Source organism: Portunus trituberculatus, chromosome 33, assembly GCF_017591435.1.
Source record: "Portunus trituberculatus isolate SZX2019 chromosome 33, ASM1759143v1, whole genome shotgun sequence".
Lineage (NCBI taxonomy): Eukaryota > Metazoa > Arthropoda > Malacostraca > Decapoda > Portunidae > Portunus > Portunus trituberculatus.
The window spans coordinates 8,792,361-8,813,529 of record NC_059287.1 but is presented as its reverse complement, the minus strand read 5'-3'; the positions used below and the strand labels follow the sequence as shown (position 1 = coordinate 8,813,529).

General features: G+C 43.6%; 2 protein-coding genes across 4 annotated transcripts in view; both read right to left on the bottom strand.

Moving 5' to 3' along the window:
* LOC123512453 (vicilin-like seed storage protein At2g18540) overlaps positions 1-8,015 on the bottom strand; it is a 49,302-nt gene extending 41,287 nt beyond the window's left edge. For 2 of the 3 annotated variants that reach the window (XM_045268872.1, XM_045268870.1), the window contains exons 1-3: positions 7,518-8,015; positions 7,250-7,339; positions 6,736-6,931 (exon numbers count right to left, since the gene is read on the bottom strand). In XM_045268872.1, coding sequence (XP_045124807.1) covers positions 6,736-6,843 — 108 coding nt within the window. In that variant the 5' untranslated portion in view covers positions 6,844-6,931; positions 7,250-7,339; positions 7,518-8,015. The remainder of the gene's footprint in view (positions 1-6,735; positions 6,932-7,249; positions 7,340-7,517) is intronic. The other variant, XM_045268871.1, reaches the window with a different exon arrangement.
* Positions 8,016-8,510: 495 nt separating this feature from the next.
* Positions 8,511-21,169, bottom strand: part of LOC123512297 (golgin subfamily A member 6-like protein 22) — a 130,191-nt gene continuing 117,532 nt past the window's right edge. Inside the window, exons 11-12 of the mRNA XM_045268634.1 lie at positions 10,026-10,134; positions 8,511-8,969 (exon numbers count right to left, since the gene is read on the bottom strand). Of these exons, the coding sequence (XP_045124569.1) occupies positions 10,027-10,134 (108 nt within the window). The 3' untranslated portion in view covers positions 8,511-8,969; position 10,026. The remainder of the gene's footprint in view (positions 8,970-10,025; positions 10,135-21,169) is intronic.

The window sequence follows — 21,169 nt, the reverse complement described above, 5'->3', positions numbered from 1 at the left end:
TCTTCCAAAAACTTGCTGGGTCTTTATATATGTTGGCTAAGTCATGTAACAGCATAGACCAGTGCTCATTATTCTCGGTGATTAAGGATTCTTGAAGAACTGACTGTAGGTTGCGGTAATATCTGTAGCTTTGAATGTTCCAACCATATGTTTTGCTGTATGTCTGAAGACTAGAGAAAAGTGTTATTAATAGTTTGGTGGTGTCACTATGTTTTGGTGAGGGAGACTTTTATATTTTGTTATTGGTATTGCTTCATGCATTGCCCTGTCTATTGCTTGATGCCAGTTCTCTACTGCATAGTCTATTGTTTCAAGAGTCGCCATGTTTAGGTTATTGTTATGCAGCGTTTCCGTAACCCTTGCTTTAAAATTTTCCCAGTTGGCTTTCCTGTAATTTGGTCTTGGGTTTACTGGTATGAGTATAGGTGTTATTGATATTGTTAGTATTATTGGTATGTGGTCGCTGGTGGTGAGTGGTCCAGGGGAAATATAGGTGTTGTGATAAGTATGGTAGTTTGTTAAAATTATGTCCGGGGTCGTTCCTCGTCTTTGCGTATAAAATGTTGGGAAGTCAGGGCCTATGAGTTGAATAAGTCTGTTTTGTATGAGTGTGTTAATTTGTCTTCCTTTGATGTTCGTATGGTTGTAGCCTAAGGTGGGGTGATTGGCATTAAGGTCAGCGATCATATATACAGGGCAATTGCGTCTGAATAGTTTTGTAAAGTCAGGTATGGGGATGTAATTTCTGGCTGGTGGTTGGTATAAAGTTGCTATTAGTATTTTGCCTGTAGAGGTAGTTATTTCTATTGCAAGCAGGTCTGATATGAAGTCATCTATGAGTTTGTATTCAATGTTCCTCTTAATTGCTATTGCGGTTCCATCTGACTGGTTGTTCAGGAGTTCTTTTATGTAGGTGATAGCCAGCTATTTTCATGTTTGTTTCGTCTGTTAAGCAGTGACTGTTTATTAGAATAACGTGTGGGTCTAGCGTTCTGTACGTGTTAGATAATGAAATCCTTCTGTTAGTCCACTGTAGTACGTTATGATGAATAATTTTAATGTTATTGAGGGCCATGTTTTTTGTGTTGTTTAAGTTGTAGTTGTAAATTTACTTTAGGTTTGTTTTACTACGTTGGGTTTGTCTGATTGGCGGTGTTCTATCCTTTCCTTGCCCGCTTCTTATCTTCCTAAATGCGCTATCATCAACAGTCATAAAACAGTTTTCTAAGTGTATTTTGCCTCTTTTCAGCAGGATTATGATTTCTTCTGGTTCTAAAGTGTCTTCATTATAAGTGAATTTGTATTCTCCCTCTTCTACTCCTTCGATTAGTTCTGTGATTGTTAAATTTTCAGGCCATCCATTACTTTCTTTTGTGTAAAACTGGAGCTGAATGTTCTCGCTGTTGAGCTGTCTTCCTTCGTTTCCCACATTGTCTTGTTGTTGTTGTTGTTGTTGCTGCAATTGTTGATATTTATTTGGTGACTCCCCTTTCTCCATTTCTGTTTCTTGGTTTCTGTCATTTTGTTCTGTTTGGGCTAAGGTTGCTAGTAGTTTGGATGAGTTTGGTATTTTGGGGATCTTTATTGCAGGTAGGTTGTTTTCTTTAAGGGTAGCATTAAGTTCTTTTTCGAAGCTCCCAGGTTCTATTACATTCATGAGGTGTGCATGAACCATGCATGAGTATATTTTTAAGTGTTCATCCTTGTTGATTTGTGATATGCCATTGTATTGGTTGTTTGTTATTGTGTTTGTTTTTGTCACCTGTGAGTATGTTGTTTTTTCTTTTTCTTCTAGTCTTTTCTTTTTGATAGCTTCCTTTCGTTTTATACATTTCATAGACAGGGTTCTGTGGTTATCTCCACAGTTAATGCACTTTTTTTGTTCTTTGTTACATTCTTTCCATATGTGGCCTTTTTCATTACACTCGGAACAAATTTTGTAATCTTGTTTCTGGGGGCAGTTTTTTGTTAGGTGATCTTCTAATTTTATAGCATTTGAAACACGTCATGATGCTATAAAATTTTTCTTGCTTAATCTGGTAGTATGGGATTTTCATTGAGAATAATTTCAGTCCTTTTTCTTGAGCTTTAGTTGCGTATATAGCTTGAGTGAAGGTAATCTTTATGTTCTTTGAGTTTGGAAATTTAAACACAGTATCTATGTTTTCTCCTATCCACAGGTTGTGAGCTATTATTTCTTCCTTCATCTCGTCCTCATTGTTGTTGTATATGTAGGAGTTCACGTTGAATGCTATTACAGACCTTTTGGCTCTTAGTTCTGGCGGGGTTATCGTGGTAAACTCTTGTTGGTTCAGTTCATCTTTGATCTTATCTTGGAATAGTTTATCTTGGTCATCATCAGTGATGATGATGACATAGCCATCTTGTAGTTGTATAAGGTCAGTGGGGTAGACATCATACTTCGAAAGGATGTTCAGCAGTGAGTCTTTTTTTTTAGGATCTTTAGGGTTATTAACTTAATTTTTACCCTTGGCATTTTGCCGGTTGCATAGGTGGGAGTTGTGGATTTTTTTTTTTTTTTTTTTTTCTTGAAAGCTTAAGTTTAGAGAAGAGAAGTTGTTCAGGAGAGACAAGCAGGAAAAGGAAGGGCACACAAAATATACGAACAAGTTTTAGCAGAATCCATGTGCACTTTACATATTGTGTATAAATGTGTAGAGTGTCAGTGTTAAATGTTTGGTCCCGTGCAGCCGCGGACACTGCCCGCTCGGGTACAGGATGGTCGCTAAATGACTTCCTGCACCCGAGAGAGCATGCCTCTACGGTCACCCGGTGCCCTTATGCCTATCAACGAGACTGCATCAGCAGGACCACAGCTAATTTCCTAACACCTAGGGAAGACTACCTACAGCTGCACTACCTAAGGCTCCTGCCCGCTAGCAGGCATCGAGAAGCACAGTGCAGCTGCCCCAGAGGGACTTCCTGATTCCCTATTGCCCCAGACTGGTCGCTTCCTATAAGCGCCCCACTAGTGGGGCCCCCCAAGAGCAAGCCGAGGGGGTTCGCCTTCGTACCACGTACCAGTCCAGCTAGTGGGCAGAGACTTTCGAAGAATGAAGTGGATAGAATGAGAAAGCCCTGCGAATACTCCAGCGAGTGGAGTACACTACCCGTAGGCCTCAGCTCGTAGGGTGGCTCCCTCGAACGCTGTGGGGCCCTAGGTAGTGTCTCCCAACTCTGGGTAACAGGAAATGTCTATATGGGAAACACCCAAGGTATTTGTAAAAAAAGCAGGGACAGCACAAGGGCGGATTCGACTCAGAGAGGAATCCCGGTACACCAGTGCATAGCGAAGTCCCTAAACTCTCCTGGAGACTAAGTCCAGCTGTGTAGCCTGCACGAAGTAAGATGTACTGGAGCAGAGTGCTGGCGTGTTGAGACAGAGTCCAACAATGCTAGTGGAGACTAAGTCGAAATTGCAGCTGTCGTGTTTAGGACAGAGTCCACCAATGCTGGTTGAGACTAAGTCAAACTTGGAGCTGGCTTGCTGCGAATCAGGAGAGCGGTGGAGGTGTTGACTGTTCAGCTGCTGCTCTGCTCTCCAAGTCATCATTTACTACAAGACCAGAAAAACCGCAAGCCTCATCATGAAGAATAGCTGTCTTCCTCCGACAAACTCCCCTGCAAGAAGTGAACGTCGTGTACCAACACACATGCACTGTTGGTGACTGCAGTCACCTAAACTCGAGATACATTGGCTTCACATCTACAACCCTATCAAAGAGAATTACAGCACACCTACAAGACGGCGCTATAAGACGACACTACATGAATGAACACGGCATCATCCTGAAGCGACATCACATGGAAAGCAACACCACCATCCTAGTTAAAGAAAACGACAAAAGAAGACTCAAGATGACGGAAGCAGTACATATCTACTCAGAAAAAACCTACCATCAACATACAACAGCAGCCAGAATCATCGTTACCATCCCAGCGACAGCCACACGGAGCTGTAGCCGGCTGCTCATTGGCCGCTTCAGACGAAACTCGATCCGCGTTCTGACTGGCTACTTGACGCGACTACCTGCTTCCGCCGCCCATATAAGCCCGCATCCTCACTAGTTGCACTCACTTCTCTCCTGAAGATGGTCTGATCAAGACCGAAAGACGTCTAGAGAAAATGGACTTTGGCACACTACTCTACCAACTAAAACCGGATGAACGCACCCTTGTGCGAAAAACACAAAATACGCTGTACAAAAGAATAATGCAGACCTCGCTGTTGACTTCAATAGTACATGCATATATATATATATATATATATATATATATATATATATATATATATATATATATATATATATATATATATATATATATATATGCTGGTCAGAGCAGAAGGTGCGGTACCTGTGACACCTTATGAGGGAGATTAATGACACAGAAAATATGTTTTAATGAGGGTATTCACCTAAACTAGTGATTGATAGGGTGCCCTCGTGGCTTCCTGACCTTTTGAGTCTCCTGGGAAGTGAATCACCCAGGTGGTGGAGATACTGAGCGTCAATATTGTACCATATGTCCTGAATAGCGTCTTGGAGACGTGGGAGGGAGGAAGTATCGCTCTCTTTTAGCTTCAGTTTTATGTACGTCAAAGGATTTTTTATAGGGTTAAGGTCTGGGGAACTTGCGGGCCAAGGTTTTAAAAGGCTGACATTGCAGAAATCAAACCAGTTAACAATTAACTTTGCCATACGGCAAGGTGCACCATCTTGCATTAAGGTATCAGCATTGCATTTTTCCATACACTCATCTCACTCACCTAAAATTAGCTCGAAGTAGTTATTTTGGTTCATACAAACATTCTTAGGCAAAAACACAAATTTTTCAACACCATAGTAAGAAAAACAACCCCATACCATCAAAGAATCTGGATTTTAATGTGTGTGTTGTGTAGCGTGGATCGTGACAGTTACTACCGGGTCTGCGGTACACACGGTTTCTCTGGTTGTCTGTAATCTGAAAGCTTGCCTCATCTGACCAACATACCCTACGACACTTACCTAAGTCCCAAATTTTGTGCCAACATACCCTACGACACTTACCTAAGTCCCAATCTTTGTGCTGAGACACAAACTGCTTGCCTACTGTTAAGGTAATCATGACTGAAGCAAGATTCTGAAACTGCACGGCAACTCTGTTATCCCATGTCACCTTTCACATATCTCGCACACCCCTTTCACTCACCCCACCCAGCACAGAGGGTTCCTAGCCTAAAGTTCCTTGCTGTGTATGGGAGGGTTAGCCTAAAGCTGTCTTCGAATAATGTTCACAGTTCTCTGACTCACACTGTGCTTACTCCCTTCAGGCTTGTAAGGTGGTGGCGAAGCATCTCTTCCTCCCTTACGATAAATTTTGGTCCAACGTTGAACAATTCTGAGACATTTGCTAGTGTTCGCAGCAGATTCTTGATTTGACTTATTCTCCCTCACTGAGGCACAAATGACTGAGATTTGGGCCTTACTAATTAGTTTCCTAGGTCCCATAATAGGTAGTAACAGGGTACAATGGTAAGCTCATGCATCCACAAAAAGGCCCCGTGAGGGAGGGTGAAAGAAAATTCAAATGCAATCACACAAACCACAGACGAATGTCGACTAAGGAAACATATCTACTTTGACAACTAGTGCTGCAGAGTTGTCAGATAGCGACATTTAGTCAACCCTCGGCTATCGCGACTTCAGCTATCGCGTTTTATTGCTATCATGCACCCATGAAAAGCTGCTAAAATTTCATTATCGCGACCTCAAATGCCTGCTATCGCGTGCCCAGCCATGACATACCAGTAACAGGTACCATGACAAGGTTACTATTAATTATGTCATCCCTAGTTGATATGGTGACACTGAAGTCTGGACCATCTTTCTCTACCCCAAGCACCTCCTCATGAGCACAGAACATAACACTATTCATCCACCATCATTTCAGGAGCAAACATGATGGATATGGAAAATTCAATACAGCTGTCAGATTGCAATTTAGCCTGTGGTTCTAAATTCTATATTTGCTTTTTATCACAAACTGAGAAAAGAAACAGACCACCAATGATGTGATTTCAAAATAATTTACTTATGGGTCTTCAGCATCATCTTTTGAATAAAGAGATGGTTCACCTGCTCTAAATATGAATGTCAGGAGCCATGCAGATTGTGAAAAAAGCAATAATTATTGATGGTGGTGGTGGTGGCTATAATAATAATAATAATAATAATAATAATAATAATAATAATAATAATAATAGTACTACTACTACTACTAATAATAATAATTATTATTATTATTATTATTATTATTATTATTATTATTATTATTATTATTACTCTTATTATTATCATTATTACTGTTACAACCTTGACATGTTTTAATTGATACTAATGGATTATACAGTAATTAAAAAAAAAAAGGTAAAAATGAGGGATATTAGGAGTAAAACTTGTGGTTGCGGCACCAATAACAATTTTCACCATTGGTTGTTCAATTCGGCTATCGCGTTTTCAGCTATGGTGCGGCAATTTCGGCCACAATTGGGCGCGATAGCCGAGGGTTAAGTGTACAGTGAATCCCACCGTACGTTTAGGAGTTAAGAAGGGATGAATGAAATTTGGTCAGCATGGAAGTTGTTGTCCATTTTGCACCTTCCACTCTGACCAGCAGTGTATATTCCTCTTCTCTTCTACTCCTGTATACATTCTCTCCTTCTCCACTTACCTTATCATTATGTGTCTCCTTTAGCTGAGTGATATGTCCACTCATTTCCTCTTTTCTCTTCCTCATCTCTTCCTCCTTCTTCTTCATTTCCTCCTCCTTCCTCTTCATTTCCTTAGCCTTCTGGGCACATTTGGTCTTAAGAGTGAGAATTTCTGCTCTTGCTGTTCTCACTTCCTCTCATTTCACCAACCATTTGCTGAGAGAGAGAGAGAGAGAGAGAGAGAGAGAGAGAGAGAGAGAGAGAGAGAGAGAGAGAGAGAGAGAGAGAGAGAGAGAGAGAGAGACAGAGAGAGAGAGCATGATTATTAGAAGTTACGTAGAGGGAAAGGGAGGAAAAGAAAGAAAAGAAAGATGGAAACTGATTAAAAAAATGACAAATGAACAAGAGAAAAACACATACACACACACTGACACAGACAAGCAGATACACATACACAAACTGACCAAGCTACTCATACATCTTTCTTACTGACACCAAATACACAAACACACACAGATACATGTATTTACACACCTTGTTTCTGTGAGTGAGGGAATCCATCTTACTACAAAGCTGACTTTTCTCCACCTCTAAACCTGCCTTCTCCACTAGTAAGTTCATTGTCTGTGGAGGAGGAGGAGAAGATGGTGGCAGTGATAGTGGTAAGACATGTTAGTGATGGTGATAGTGGTGACAGCAGTCTCTCTCTCTCTCTCTCTCTCTCTCTCTCTCTCTCTCTCTCACCTCAATTGCTCTATCTGCCAATTTATTTCTTAATTCTCCTATTTTCTCTTTCACTTACCTCATTTGCTTTATCTGCCAATTTATTCCTTAATTCTCCTATTTCCTCTTCTTTCTTCTTCAGTTTCTCTTCCATCTTCAATCCTTCTTCCTTTGTCCTCTCCTGTGTTTCCTTCAGTTTTCCTTTTATCTCATTAATTTCTTCCTTCATTCCTTCTTTCTTCTTCTTTCTCTCCATTATTTCATCATGTGCTCCTTTCAGTTTTCTGTCAATCTCCTGTATTTCCTCTTGTGCTTTCTTTAGTTTTTCTTGCATCTCCTTAATTTCTTTCTTCATTTCTTCTTCTTTCTTATTCCTTTCCATTATTTCTGCATGTGCTCCCTTCAGTTTTCCCTCAATCTCCTGTATTTCCTCTTGTGTTTCCTTCAATTTTCCTTCAATCTGCTTAATATCTTCCTTCATTTCTTCTTCCTTCTTCCTCCTTTTCTCTATTTCCTCATATGCTTCCTTCAGGCTTCCTTCTATCTCCTTGATTTCTTCCTTCATTCCTTCTTCCTTCTTCTTCCTTTCCTCTATTTTCTTGTGTGCTCCCTTCAGTTTTCCTTCTATCTCTTTGATTTCTCTTTCATTCCTTCTTCCTTCTTCTTCTTTTCCTTTACTTCCTCCTGTGCTTCCTTCAGTTTTCCTTCCATGTTACTAATTTCTTCCTTCATTCCTTCTTCCTTCTTCTTTGTCTCCTTTATTTCCTCCTGTGCTTCCTTCAGTTTTCCTTCCATCTTATTAATTTCTTCCTTCATTCCTTCTTCCTTCTTCTTTGTCTCCTTAATTTCCTCCTGTGCTTCCTTCAGTTTTCCTTCTATCTCAGTAATTTCTTCTTTCATTTCTTCTTCTTTTTTCTTCCTCTTTATTTCTTGATGTTTTTTGTTCGGTTTTCCCTCAATCTTATTGATTTCTTCTTCCTTCCTCTTCATTATCATCATCTCTTCCTTCTCCTCCTCCTCAATTTCTTTCGTATTTCCCTCCATTGTTATTTTAAGTTTTTCTATTTTTTTATCCTTCTCTTCTTTCATTTTCTCTGTCTCCTCCATTTTTTCCTCATCAACTTCATTTTTCACTAGGGCTGTAGGGGAGGACGGCTTTCCTTCTTCTTGCTCAGAAAATTCAACATTTCTTTCTCTACAGGCTAAGATTTCATCCTTCAGGAGTTCGTTCTCCCTGACGTACATGTAGCTTTTCTGCTGGTCAGCATACATGGACAGCATGTCATTCTTGCACTGGAGGTCAGATATTTTGGCCTCCAGCTTCTCAATTCGGCCTGTCAGTGCCTTGCTCTCAGCATTCAGTAGGTCATTGCGGGCCTTCAGGAGGTCATTTGTCCAAGTCAACTCAGCATTTAGGTTGCCAAGTTCTTCTGTGCGTCTCACTGCTTGAGAGTACATGTCCTGCATGCGTGTGAGATCACCATGCAGGTTGGTATACATGGAGGCCTGTTCGTCTCTCTTGGTCTGCAGTCTGCGGCAATAGGGTGTCATAAGTGGAATAAAGTGGTAATGAGCAAATGAGGAGAAATAGGGGTTGGTGGTAATAAGGATCATTCAGAAAGAGAAAATTGATTGACTGAGAGTGAGACACAAAACTGACTTGGGAGAAGGAGAGGAAAGAAGGACATCAAAGTGGAGATGAGGTGATAACCATGAAACAGAGATGAAAAGTAAGGAAAAGTGATAAATGATGGTAATACAGTGGTGTCTCGGGATAACGGACCTTGCAGTAAAAGATTTCACTCAATAATGAACTGGACTAACCTACTGTAATAAATTTGTCTTTTTTGAGTGATATAGCAGCTTTCTTTTTACCTCCCATGAATCCATAGTTCCCGAGTGGCCGTGTAGATGAATACAATAAACAGGCCAAAAAAAGCATGCTACATACCATTGTACATAGTTTTATTTGTCTATGATTTACAAAACTTCTAACTAGGTGAAGAGTGAAGACTGCTCGAGGTCATTGGAGTGACACTCGTAGTGATTCATGGCCCCTGACAAGTTGGACCTGCAACCTGCCCAAGTGAAATGATAGTTATGCATTTCTGTTTGAATGTTGTTGGGTAAGCAAGGATAATGACACTGCCATGCAGAAAGAGAGAGAGAGAGAGAGAGAGAGAGAGAGAGAGAGAGAGAGAGAGAGAGAGAGAGAGAGAGAGAGAGAGAGAGAGAGAGAGAGAGAGAGAGAGAGAGAGAGAGAGAGAGAGAGAGAGAGAGAGAGAGAGAGAGAGAGAGAGAGAGAGAGAGAGAGAGAGAGAGAGAGAGAGAGAGAGGAGGAGGGAGGAGAGGGAGGGAGAGAGAGAGAGAGAGAGAGAGAGAGAGAGAGAGAGAGAGAGAGAGAGAGAGAGAGAGAGAGAGAGAGAGAGAGAGAGAGAGAGAGAGAGAGAGGAGGGAGGGAGAGAGAGAGAGAGAGAGAGAGAGAGAGAGAGAGAGAGAGAGAGAGAGAGAGAGAGAGAGAGAGAGAGAGAGAGAGAGAGAGAGAGAGAGAGAGAGAGAGAGAGAGAGAGAGAGAGAGAAAACATACCCTACGGAAGCTGTAATCTATCTGTTGCCTTGTCTTTGTCCTTCATTCCCTCCTCCTCTTCCTCCATCTCCTTCAACTTCTCTGAAATCTGCACCATCAATTTCTCAGCCTGTAAATAAGGAAAAATTGTACCAATCAACTTTGCTTCTCTCTCTCTCTCTCTCTCTCTCACACACACACACACATATACACACAGGATGAGCGAATGAAAATGAAAGAGCTTGTAACTGAAGTGAAAGAGAGGAATGACGAAAGAACAGAGGAGGAAAAGACCAAGTTTTTTTGGAGGATGAGATATGGGAGGCTAAAGAAGTGGTGGATAAAACAGGTGGAATAGACATTACATGGAAGAAAGAAACTAGGAATGGAATACAAGTGACTTACATGAACATAGATTTCTGTCTAAGAGGCTAGAATGTATGGATTACCTAAGAAATAACGAACTGGACTATAGTGGAAACAAAGCTAAGGCCCGAAATAAAGCTAGACTGGTTTGTTGTAAAACACTACAAAGTATGGAGAAATGATAGAAAAAATAAAGGAGGTGGTGGTATAATGGTTCTTACTAAGGAAGATCTGATAGTGAAGGAGGTGAACTATAGTAAGAGAAATGAGGAAGTGATAAGTATGCTTATAACAGATGGCAAGAGGGACATTAATATTATAACAGTATACATATCACCCAGAACCAATGCTTGGGAATATGAACAGTAACAGATGGTGATGAGAAATACTCTAGACAGAATGAAGCAAGAACTCATCAGAAAGGATAGAGTGATGATAGTCGGAGACTTTAATTGTAAAGAAATAGTGTGGGAAGACTACGAAGTGGTGAACGGTGGTGAGTGAGCAGAGGAATTGTTAAAGGTAGCAACAAATAACAGAGTGGGTGAAATCACCAACAAGATGCAGGGGACAAGATGTTGCAGCAAGGTTGGATTTTTTTTTTTTTTTTTTTTTTTATACGTAGGGAAGAGGGCCAGCCAAGGGCAAAAAAAAGAAAGTTAGAAAAAAGTCCACTTGAGCGCTGGCTCTCCAAAGAGTACAAAAAGTGCCAAAACCGTCAGCCAGAATTAGGGGAGCAAATGCCTTGATACCTCCCTCTTAAAAGAAGACAAGTTGTAGGAATTTGGAAATACAGATGCAGGGAGGGAGTTCCAGAGTTTACCAGTGAAAGGGATGAGAGGAAGAAGAAAGCCTTGTGCAGCGTGGCCGTAGGAGGAGGGGAGGCATGCAGTTAGCAAGATCAGTAGAACAGTTACCATGAAAATAGCGATAAAATATAGAAAGGGATGCAACATTTCGGCAATGAGAAAGAGAGTGAAGACAGTTAGTCAGAGGAGGGAAGTTGATGAGATGAAGAGCTTTCAATTCCACCCTATCAAGCAAAGCTGTGTGACTGGAACCATCCCAAACATGCGAAGAGTACTCCATACAGGGACGGATAAGACCCTTATACAGAGTAAGCAGTTGGAGGGGCGAGAAAAACTTACCAGGGGCATCTCTCTAAAAGAGGAAATTGAACATAAATGTCCCTTGGGGAGAAGCGATCATGATGTCCTAAGCTTTGAGCTGGATACGGAATTAAACACGAATAAGATTGTGGAACGCAGGGAGGAAAAATTAAATTATATTAGGGCAAATTATAACCATATAAGGGAGTTCTTTAATGAAATTGACTGGTCCGTAGTATACCAGGAAAGGGATATGCGATTGAAATACGATAAATTTATGAATTTGTATAACTCTGCTGTGAAAAAGTTTGTGCCATATTACAGAAAGAGGACTTTAAATAATAAATAGTGGTTTAATAGAAATTGTGAAGAAGCAAAAAAGAACAAAGAAAAGGCACGGAAGAAACTTAAGAAAAACAGTGATGTATTATCAAGAGAAGTTTACAAAACAGCAAGGAATAGATATGTTGAAGTAAGGAGAACAGCACAGAAGGAATATAAACAGAGGGTGGTGGAAAACTGTGAAAGTGACCCAAAAATGTTTTACAAATTCATAAATGGAAAACTAAATATAAGGGAGGCAATAGTAAAGGTAAAAAATGGGGAAGAAGTATATGAGGATGCTGGAGATATAGATGAAATTTTGTACGATAACTTTTGCAAAGTGTTTACAAAGGAGGAGCATTTTATGGGAGGAAGACCTACGGAAATAAAGCAAATGCAGGACATCATGGTTACTAAGGAAGATGTAAGGAAAATTATAAGCAATCTGGATATTAATAAATCAATGGGGCCTGATGGCATATCTGGGAGGTTGCTAAATGAATGTAAGGATCAATTGTTGGACCCCGTATTTGATATTGTGGAAACCTCCATACGAACAGGATTAGTCCCGAAACAGTGGAAAAGAGCTGACATTGTGTCTATATATAAGAATGGTAGTAGAATGGAACCACTAAATTATAGACCAGTATCGTTGACTAGTATATTGTGCAAGGTATGTGAAGAAGTAATTAAAGCTAAGTGGAGTGAGTATCTAGAAAGTGAAAACATTCTGAGTGAAAGACAGTTTGGTTTCAGAAAAGGAAGATCGTGTGTATCTAATTTATTATGTTTTTATTCAAGAGTGACTGACATACTACAACATAGAGAGGGATGGGTGGATGCTATCTACCTGGACTTAAGGAAGGCCTTTGATAAAGTACCACACAATAGACTGATGTGGAAACTAAAGAAGATTGGAGGAGTAAATGATAAACTAGCAAAATGGATGGAAAATTACTTAATGGGAAGAGAAATGAGAACAGTGGTGAGAGGAAGGAAGTCCGAGTGGAAGAAGGTAACCAGTGGAATTCCACAAGGGTCAGTGCTTGGTCCCATCATGTTTTTGATTTATGTTAATGATATGCCAGTAGGAATTGACAGTTACATGAACATGTTTCCGGACGATACTAAAATTATGAGGAGAGTAAAGAATGTGGAAGTTTGTAACAAGTTACAGGAAGATCTTGATAAAATATATGAGTGGAGTAAGGAGTGGCAGATGGAATTTAATATAGACAAGACCCATGTTATGAAAATGGGAAGAAGTAGATACAGACCAAACTGGGATTACAGGCTGGGTGATGAGAAAATTAAAGAGACCAATGAGGAAAAAGACTTAGGAGTAACTGTGCAAAACACTTTGTCACAAGATTTTTGGGAAAACATATAACATGCTTCAAAATATTGGCCTTGCGTTCCACTACCTAGATGAAGGAATGATGAAGATATTATATACCTTAATAAGACCCCAGTTAGAATATGCAGCTTGTGTCTGGTCACCGCATATGAAGAAAAATGTGAAGAAGGTAGAAAGGGTACAGAGGCTGGCAACAAGGATGGTACCAGGACTCAGGGAGTTAGACTATGAGGAAAGACTGAGGAAGCTGGGGCTGACCACATTAGAAGAGAGAAGAACAAGAGGAGACATGATAACTATGTATAAATTGGTGAACAAGATTGACATACTGGACAGAGAGTTGATAAAGGTGACCACAAGTAATCATCTCCGAGGACATGGAAAAAGCTAATAAAGACATCTGTCTAAATGACGTGAGAAAATACAGTTTCCCGCATCGTAGCATTGATAAGTGGAATAAACTGAGCAGTGATGTCGTTGACACAGTGTGTGTGTCAATCAGATGAAAGAGAGATATGACAGGAATTGACAAGGAGACAGGACACAGAGAGCTTAGCTCGGGCCGTGTAATACACAAATAGGTAAATACACATGCTGGATGGCAGCATTGAAGTGTACCTAATTCAGACATCATTTCAAACATGACCCTGTGACAGCAGCATCCATTGCTGCTGTCAGGAGAAGACGTTTTGAACAGCTCCCAGGGAACAAGCTACAACAGGTGTTGGAACCTTGACCTAGACGTGTGTACAGGTGGGATTGGGGGCCATACGGTTCTCCTGTCCCCATAATAAATAAGTTTTTGGATCGTGCAGACAGAAATAAGATGGAAAGAGGAATGGAACTAAGTGGTGTGGCCAGATCTACAACGCAATCAAAACCAATGCCACCGAATGAAAATCCTTGATTTATTGAAACACCTGTAGGACTCAAAAGATTGACTGAGGACAATATGGATAAAGAATTTTCTGGATTTAGAGACGAAAGAGGAAATATGAGGAGATTGATCAACATAGAAAGAGAGTTAAAGTACTTGAAGGAGGTGATGTTGAGTTTAATGGACAAGTAGGACAGACTGACAACAGAAAACATAGAGTTTGACTGAGATTATACGAATGTGAGAAGGTCAATGTAATCAATCCGGGATTACAGGAGGAGATACAGAAGATAAGGAAACAAAATGATATACTAAAAGTTTCATGTCAAGACTACGAAAACGCCTTAACCCCTTCAGTGAGTATGTAGGCGTCATGAAGAGTAGATATACGGTGAGCCTCGTGGCGATATTTCTTTTCTGAGCTTTCTTCAGTTCAGTTGTCCCGTATAATGTGTTGGATACCAACTACACAGGATGTATGCTGTCCTTAAAATCCTAGTGCTCCTCCCACCATCCTTGTCTCCACCAATCACTAAAGATAAGCTACATGTGTCCCGCCTTGTGTCTAAAATTACCCAATGGCATAGACTGTTCCCATCTCTCTCTCTCTCTCTCTCTCTCTCTCTCTCTCTCTCTCTCTGCCCATCTCCTCCCTCCTCCCCATCTCCTCTCGAAGATAAGTTACATGCGTGCCTTGTAACATTCGTGACACACACACACACACACACACACACACACACACACACACAAAAAGGAGGATTGTGAAATACTGCAAGAAGACCTAAATAAGATCTGGGAATGGAGTAAGAAGTGGAAATGGAATTCAATGTGAACAAAAGCCATGTCATGGAAATGGGAAAGAGTGAAAGACGACCTGTGGGAATCTATAAGATGGGAGATGGAGTAGAACTGGAGAAAGTCAAAAGGAAAAGGACTTAGGAGTGACGATGGAAGAAAACAATCAACCAGTAAGCCATATTGATAGAATTTTTAGAGAAACATATAATTTGCTGAGGAATATTGGAGTAGCATTTCACTACATGGACAAAGAAATGATGAAGAAATTGATAAATACTATAATAAGACCCAGATTGGAATATGCAGGAGTAGTGTGGACCCCTCATAAAAAGAAACACATAAGGAAATTGGAGAGGCTACAAAAATGGCTACAAGAATGGTCCCAGAACTTGAAGGATGACATATGAGGAGAGACTAAAGGCTATGGATCTACCAACCTTGGAACAAAGAAGGAGAGAGGAGACCTGATACAAGTCTATAAATTGATCAACGGAATGGACCAAGTGGATAATGAGAAACTGATCCTGAGAGAAGAATATGACACCAAGCACAAGATTGCATAGTAAAAGCTGAGAAAGGGAAGATGTCTGAGAGATATTAAAAATATAGTTTCCAGAGATGTATTGAGACGTGGAACAGTTTAGATGAAGAAGTAGTGTCTGCAACGAGTGTGCACACTTTTAAAGTAAGATTGGATAAGTGTAGATATGGAGACGGGCCACACGAGCATAAAGCCCAGGCCCTGTAAAACTACAACTAGGTACAACTAGGTAAATACACACACACACACACACACAAATACAAAAACAAAAAATTTTCTAATCTCTCTCTCCTCCTTCATTTCCTCTCCTTCCCTCCCCTCTTCCTCTCGAAGATAAGCTACATGCGTCCCGCTTGTGTCTAAAATATTAGCAAATGTCTCTCTCTCTCTCTCTCTCTCTCTTTCTCCGAGAGAAGCGTCCACTCTTGAAGGCAATATAGTAACTAAAAATAGCAGCATAATACACAAAGACGACAAGACAAGCAAGCTTTGCGAGTTTCCAGCGCTCGGGGCACTACCACCAGTATATCATACAGGCGGGCTTTTTTAGCATCTGGCGCGAAGGGGTTAAGGAGCTTGCAGGAAAAGTACAGGATGGGATTGAGGACAGAGTAGAAGGTGGATTGGGAGAAAACAAGCTGAAGGAATTATGAAATGTATGGAAATAAGAAGAGCAAGAAGAGGAAAAAAGTTAAATTTTCAGAGGTAGTAAAGAGACAAACTCAGGAAAAAACAAAAGACACTGTAATACAAATAATTAAGGGGAAAGAAGATCTAGTGCATGATACTGTGGATAAGAGGAAATGTTTCATGACTTTTGGGATAAAGGAAAAAAGGGATAAAGTTCATGAGAGAACTTGAAGTGCTAAGTGTCCTGGTGTCCATGTAAAAGTGTAAGGTGTGCTAAGCCTTGCAATAGTGTTGAAAAATCACTTGAAAAGAGTGCTTGTACCCGTGCAGTGACCGAGACCCGGGCCTGACCTGACGCGAGGCCTAAGGCAGCACACAGTTGCCAAATCTCTCCAAGGTAGTTTTTTTTAAACAACCTGTATCTCTCTCTCCGTGGCTGGTTTGGCTTGACTTGTGGGAGAGGTAGTTAGTGTCGTGTGTTTTTTGTGCGCCTGTGGGGAAGTGCTTTGTGTTCTGTGCCAGTGTTCAGTGTCTGTGTTCACGAGTGTGTTAGTGTCGCACGTGTCGTTTAGAACCAACACTCGTTGTCGCCCCCACACCTGGCTTCACAATTCCCCAGGGAATCACTTATCCTCTCCCTCAATGTCTAGCCCGCCCATCGCCCCATAGCCAGGCGAGACTTGCCTGGCTACCAGCCACAGAATTGGTGTTGCGTTTGTGGCAAAGCAACACTTAAGACTCAACACGTGAGCTGTGACGAGGAAACCTGCCGTAACCTTTGTCACAACAGCTGCCTTGGGGATACGCCAGTCTTCAAGTGTAGCTACACGGAGCAGCTACGACTCAAGCAAACATCCCGGACCCCGTCACCTACATCATCGAGGAGACTGATACACCCCAACGCCACTACCGGACGACAGTGGGGAGAGTCAGTGGGAGGGCTTGGAGAGAGGAGAGCTAGTTTCACTAGTTGAGAAGCTCACTGAGGAAGCCTCTCAACAAAACTGTGTGATTAAGTCCCTCCAGGACGACCGAGACTTGATCATACAACACAGAGACGTGTTTGCTGCGGCTCTCAGAGTAGCAGACAGGCTGATAGCGTCAAAACAGCGCCAGACGCAAGTAGCCACACGCTCTCAGGCAGTCAGCGCCCACGCAGAGTCAATTGACGAACACTGGGAGGTGGTTTGTCAGGACTCTGAGAGGTGGAGGACGTGGTGGAGCTCGGATAAACCGCAACAGCTCCGCCACTCAGCTGTTTTCTCAACTTCCACCTTCCCTTCGCCTGCCCGGGAAACAACGACCGCTCCGCCTACCTCCACTGCTTCCATCGCCACAGAGAGCGACTGTGACACCTCCCCAGCGTCTACTGTCACTCCTTCTGCCACACAGAGTGACTGCTCGGTACTCACTACCACGTCTACCGCCACACAGAGCAGCAGGGACTCTTCCTCCATAAATACAGCGAACGGAGTAGATCGTGGTGCCTCTGTTCGCCCACGAACCTCTCCTCAGACCACTTCAGGAGATTGGAGAAAAAAGAAAACTAAGAGGGAAGTGCAGCAGGACGCGAGGAAGGTGTCCAGCGAAGGACTGAGGACTCACCAGGCCACCAAGCAGACACAAAAGCGAGCCAAGGCAAAAGTGTGTGAGTACTGCTCACGGAAAGGACACACTTCTGCTACTTGCCACGCCAGAACTGACGATTTACGTCAAGAGCGTCTCCTACAGCGGCTCCTTACGGTGGAAAGACACACAGCCACACCCTTCCCACCTGCAGCGCCTCAGCCCGCCCACCACCTCACTTCATTTCAGTCCTTACCACAACCTCGCCCACTCCTTCCTCAGCCTGGTATCTGGAATCAGAGCCAGGGGCGGCAGTGGACCACTCCTCTTCACCAGTACCAGCAGTCGGCCGCGGACCCTAACCACCACCTCGGACTAGCAGGCCTCGCTCACTACCATCCCTCACCATGGTACAGCCAGCTTGCCCCGCCGCCAACTAAAGGTCGTCTCTAGCAACGTCCGTGGTCTCCGGACTAACCTTGCAGACTTATACCACAACTGTGTGCAACGACACAATGCAGACGTTGTTGTGGTGACAGAGACATGGCTGAACAGTGAGGTGGAGCCCACGTATGGCAGGATGCAGGGCTTCACCCACTGGGTGAGGAGGGACCGACAGGAGCGAACAGGAGGTGGAGTGGCTGTCTGCTTCAAGGAAGGAATGCAGGCCCAGCTACTCGACATAGACACGCCTCCACTGATGGAGATGATGTACTTCCGAGTAACGCTGGCAGACCGCTCAGCCCTCCTACTGTGTGCCCTTTATCGCCCCCCGCGACAAGGGCCTGACTCACTCCTGTACCTGACTGAGACTTTAGACAACCTGATGATGGCACACAGCTGCAGCCACGTGCTGATTGTGGGGGATCTCAATCACCACCTGGAAAGAGACGCCTACGAGAATCTCCTGGAGGTGCAGGGTCTGACAGATCATGTCACCTTCCCCACACATGAACGAGGAGGGACATTAGACCCTGTCATCTCAGACTACCAGGAGGACAAGCTTCAGTGTCATCAGCTGGGGCTCGTGGGCAGCTCTGATCATCACGCTGTACTGACACAGCTGGAAGTGGGCGTGGCTCGGGACGAGGCCACCACCCGCACCATCTGGCTGTGGAACAAAGCAGACTGGGCTTCCCTGCGCCGCGACCTGACCCACACCCCATGGGCCACTCTGCTACAGGGAGGAGCAGAGAGTGAAGCACTTGCACTTACCTCTCACCTTCTCGCCCTCCAGAGACGCCACGTCCCACACAGGGAATACACCACCAGACCGACGGATCAGCCATGGTTTGGCTACCGTTGCCGTGTTGCTGCTGAGGCAAAGTATGCTGCCTGGCTCCGCTACAAGAGGAACCCGACTCGGCGCAACAAGGACTTGCATAGGGCTGCATGCAGGAGGATGGTGGTAACCAGCAAGTGGGCCTTAAAAAAGTGGGAGGAAAGCCTGCGCCGGAAACTGTGTGGCACTGGCGTAGGAAACAAAACTTGGTGGTCCCTTGTTAAGGACAAACAGGAACTGGCCACCAAGAATCCATCCCTCCCTCAGCAAGCAGGACGGTACTGTCGCCACCAGCAGTAAGGAGAGGGCACAGTTGCTGGCTTCCTTGTTTGCTGGAAAAATGAAGGTGGGAATCCACAGCAGCCACCGCCTCAGCTGGTCCAGCAATGTGAGAAGACTGTCACCATGGTGGAGGTGACGCATCAGCAGGTGAAGCGATTATTGCGGGGCTGGACACACAGAAAGCTACCGGCCCTGATGACATCAGCCCGCACCTGCTGAAGCGATGCTCCCAGGAACTGGCTGCCCCTCTCACCCAAGTCTTCACAACTTGTGTACGGGAAAACGTCTGGCCTTCAGTGTGGAAGGAGGCTCGAGTAGTTCCGTACACAAAAAGCTCCAGGACGGACCCAAAAAACTACAGACCCATATCCCTGTTGTCAGTGGTGGGTAAAGTGTTTGAGAGGGTCGTGGCAGAGGTGGTGTGTAGCCATCTCAAGGACAATGCCCTCCTCTCAGACCAACAGTTTGGGTTCAGACCTGGAAGGTCAACCTCCGACCTAATGATGCTTCTCACCAGGCAGTGGCAGGACGCCCTCGACGACGGCAAGGACACTATAGTGGTTGCTTTGGACATAGCTGGAGCTTTTGATAAAGTATGGCACAACGGATTACTGGAAAAGCTTCGTGCTAAAGGCATCCAGGGTGGCTTGCTACGACTCCTGGGAAATTACCTGCAGGACAGAAGCCTCAAGGTGGTTGTCAACGGGCAAACATCTGAGTCCCTGCCTGTGGAGGCATCAGTGCCACAGGGTTCAATTCTTGGCCCACTCCTGTGGAATATCTATGTGGATGATCTTCTCCAGCTACTGCCAGGAGTCAAGGCCTATGCTGATGACTGCACCCTCTCCTATACCTATCCACGCCAGGACAGTGGGCGGGCTGCTGAGGCCATCAATCAGCAGCTACGAGTGATAGAGGAGTGGGGTGCTCGCTGGCAAGTGACATTCGCGCCGGAGAAGACACAGGCAATGGTTGTCTCTCGGTCCCCAGCCGCCATGGCAGCAATGGCAGGAAAGTTGTCTTTTGGCGCTGCTGCTCTCCCACTCCAAGATGACGTCAAGATACTTGGAGTGGAGGTGGATCGAGGGCTGAGGTTTGACAGCCATGTCAAATCCATTGCCAAGAAAGCCTCTCACAGGATCTCCGCTCTCAGAAGGATCGCCAGTTTCCTCGACAGGAAGGGAGACTGCTGCTGTACAAGGCACAGGTGCGGCCCCACCTTGAGTACGCAGCTCTCTCCTGGATGTCCTGTGCCGCCACACACAGAAGGAGACTGGACAGCATCCAACGCCGCGCCATACGGCTAGTAGATGCTGCAATACCACCTCACCCAGAGCCTGAGCGTCCTCTTGATTCACTGGAACACCGCAGAGATGTGGCGGCGATCGTAGTGTTCCATAAGGCACAGGTGCAAAGAGTGCCACATCTGGCAGGGCTGCGTCATCCTCTGAGAGTCACCGCACGGAGCACGAGAACGGTGCTCAATGGTGGTGACGCCGTAGAGGTGCCGCGATCCCACGGGTGTCAGCATCAACGCACCTTCGCAGGACGCGTCTCCAGGATGTGGAACTTGTTCACGGCCGCGGTGCCTCACGTCCAGGAGATGAACACACACAGTGTCAAACTGATGGCACATAAGTGGAGACAGACACTGCCAACTCCTCTGACACTCTTTGTGACGTGACACTCAGTGTAGTGCAGTGCGTGAATAGTGCTAGTGAAGTGAAAAGAACAGTGCTCCATCTTGTATATTATCTATTTTTAAGTCTTGTAAATATTGTAGAGAAATAGATTGTAGTACCCTTAGAATAGGTAGCACACGACAGTGCGCCTTTGGGTACATGTTCTTCTGTATAAATTATGTTTAAATAAAAAAAAAAAAAGCAAAAATGCAAAAGATGAAGCTTGGAAGAAATTCATAAAGCAGAGAAATGACAATAACAGACAGCTTTATAAGAATTTGATAAATTAATATATTAGAGTAAGGAGAGAGGAAGAAAGAAACTTTGAGAAAGATGTGGTGAGTAAAAGCA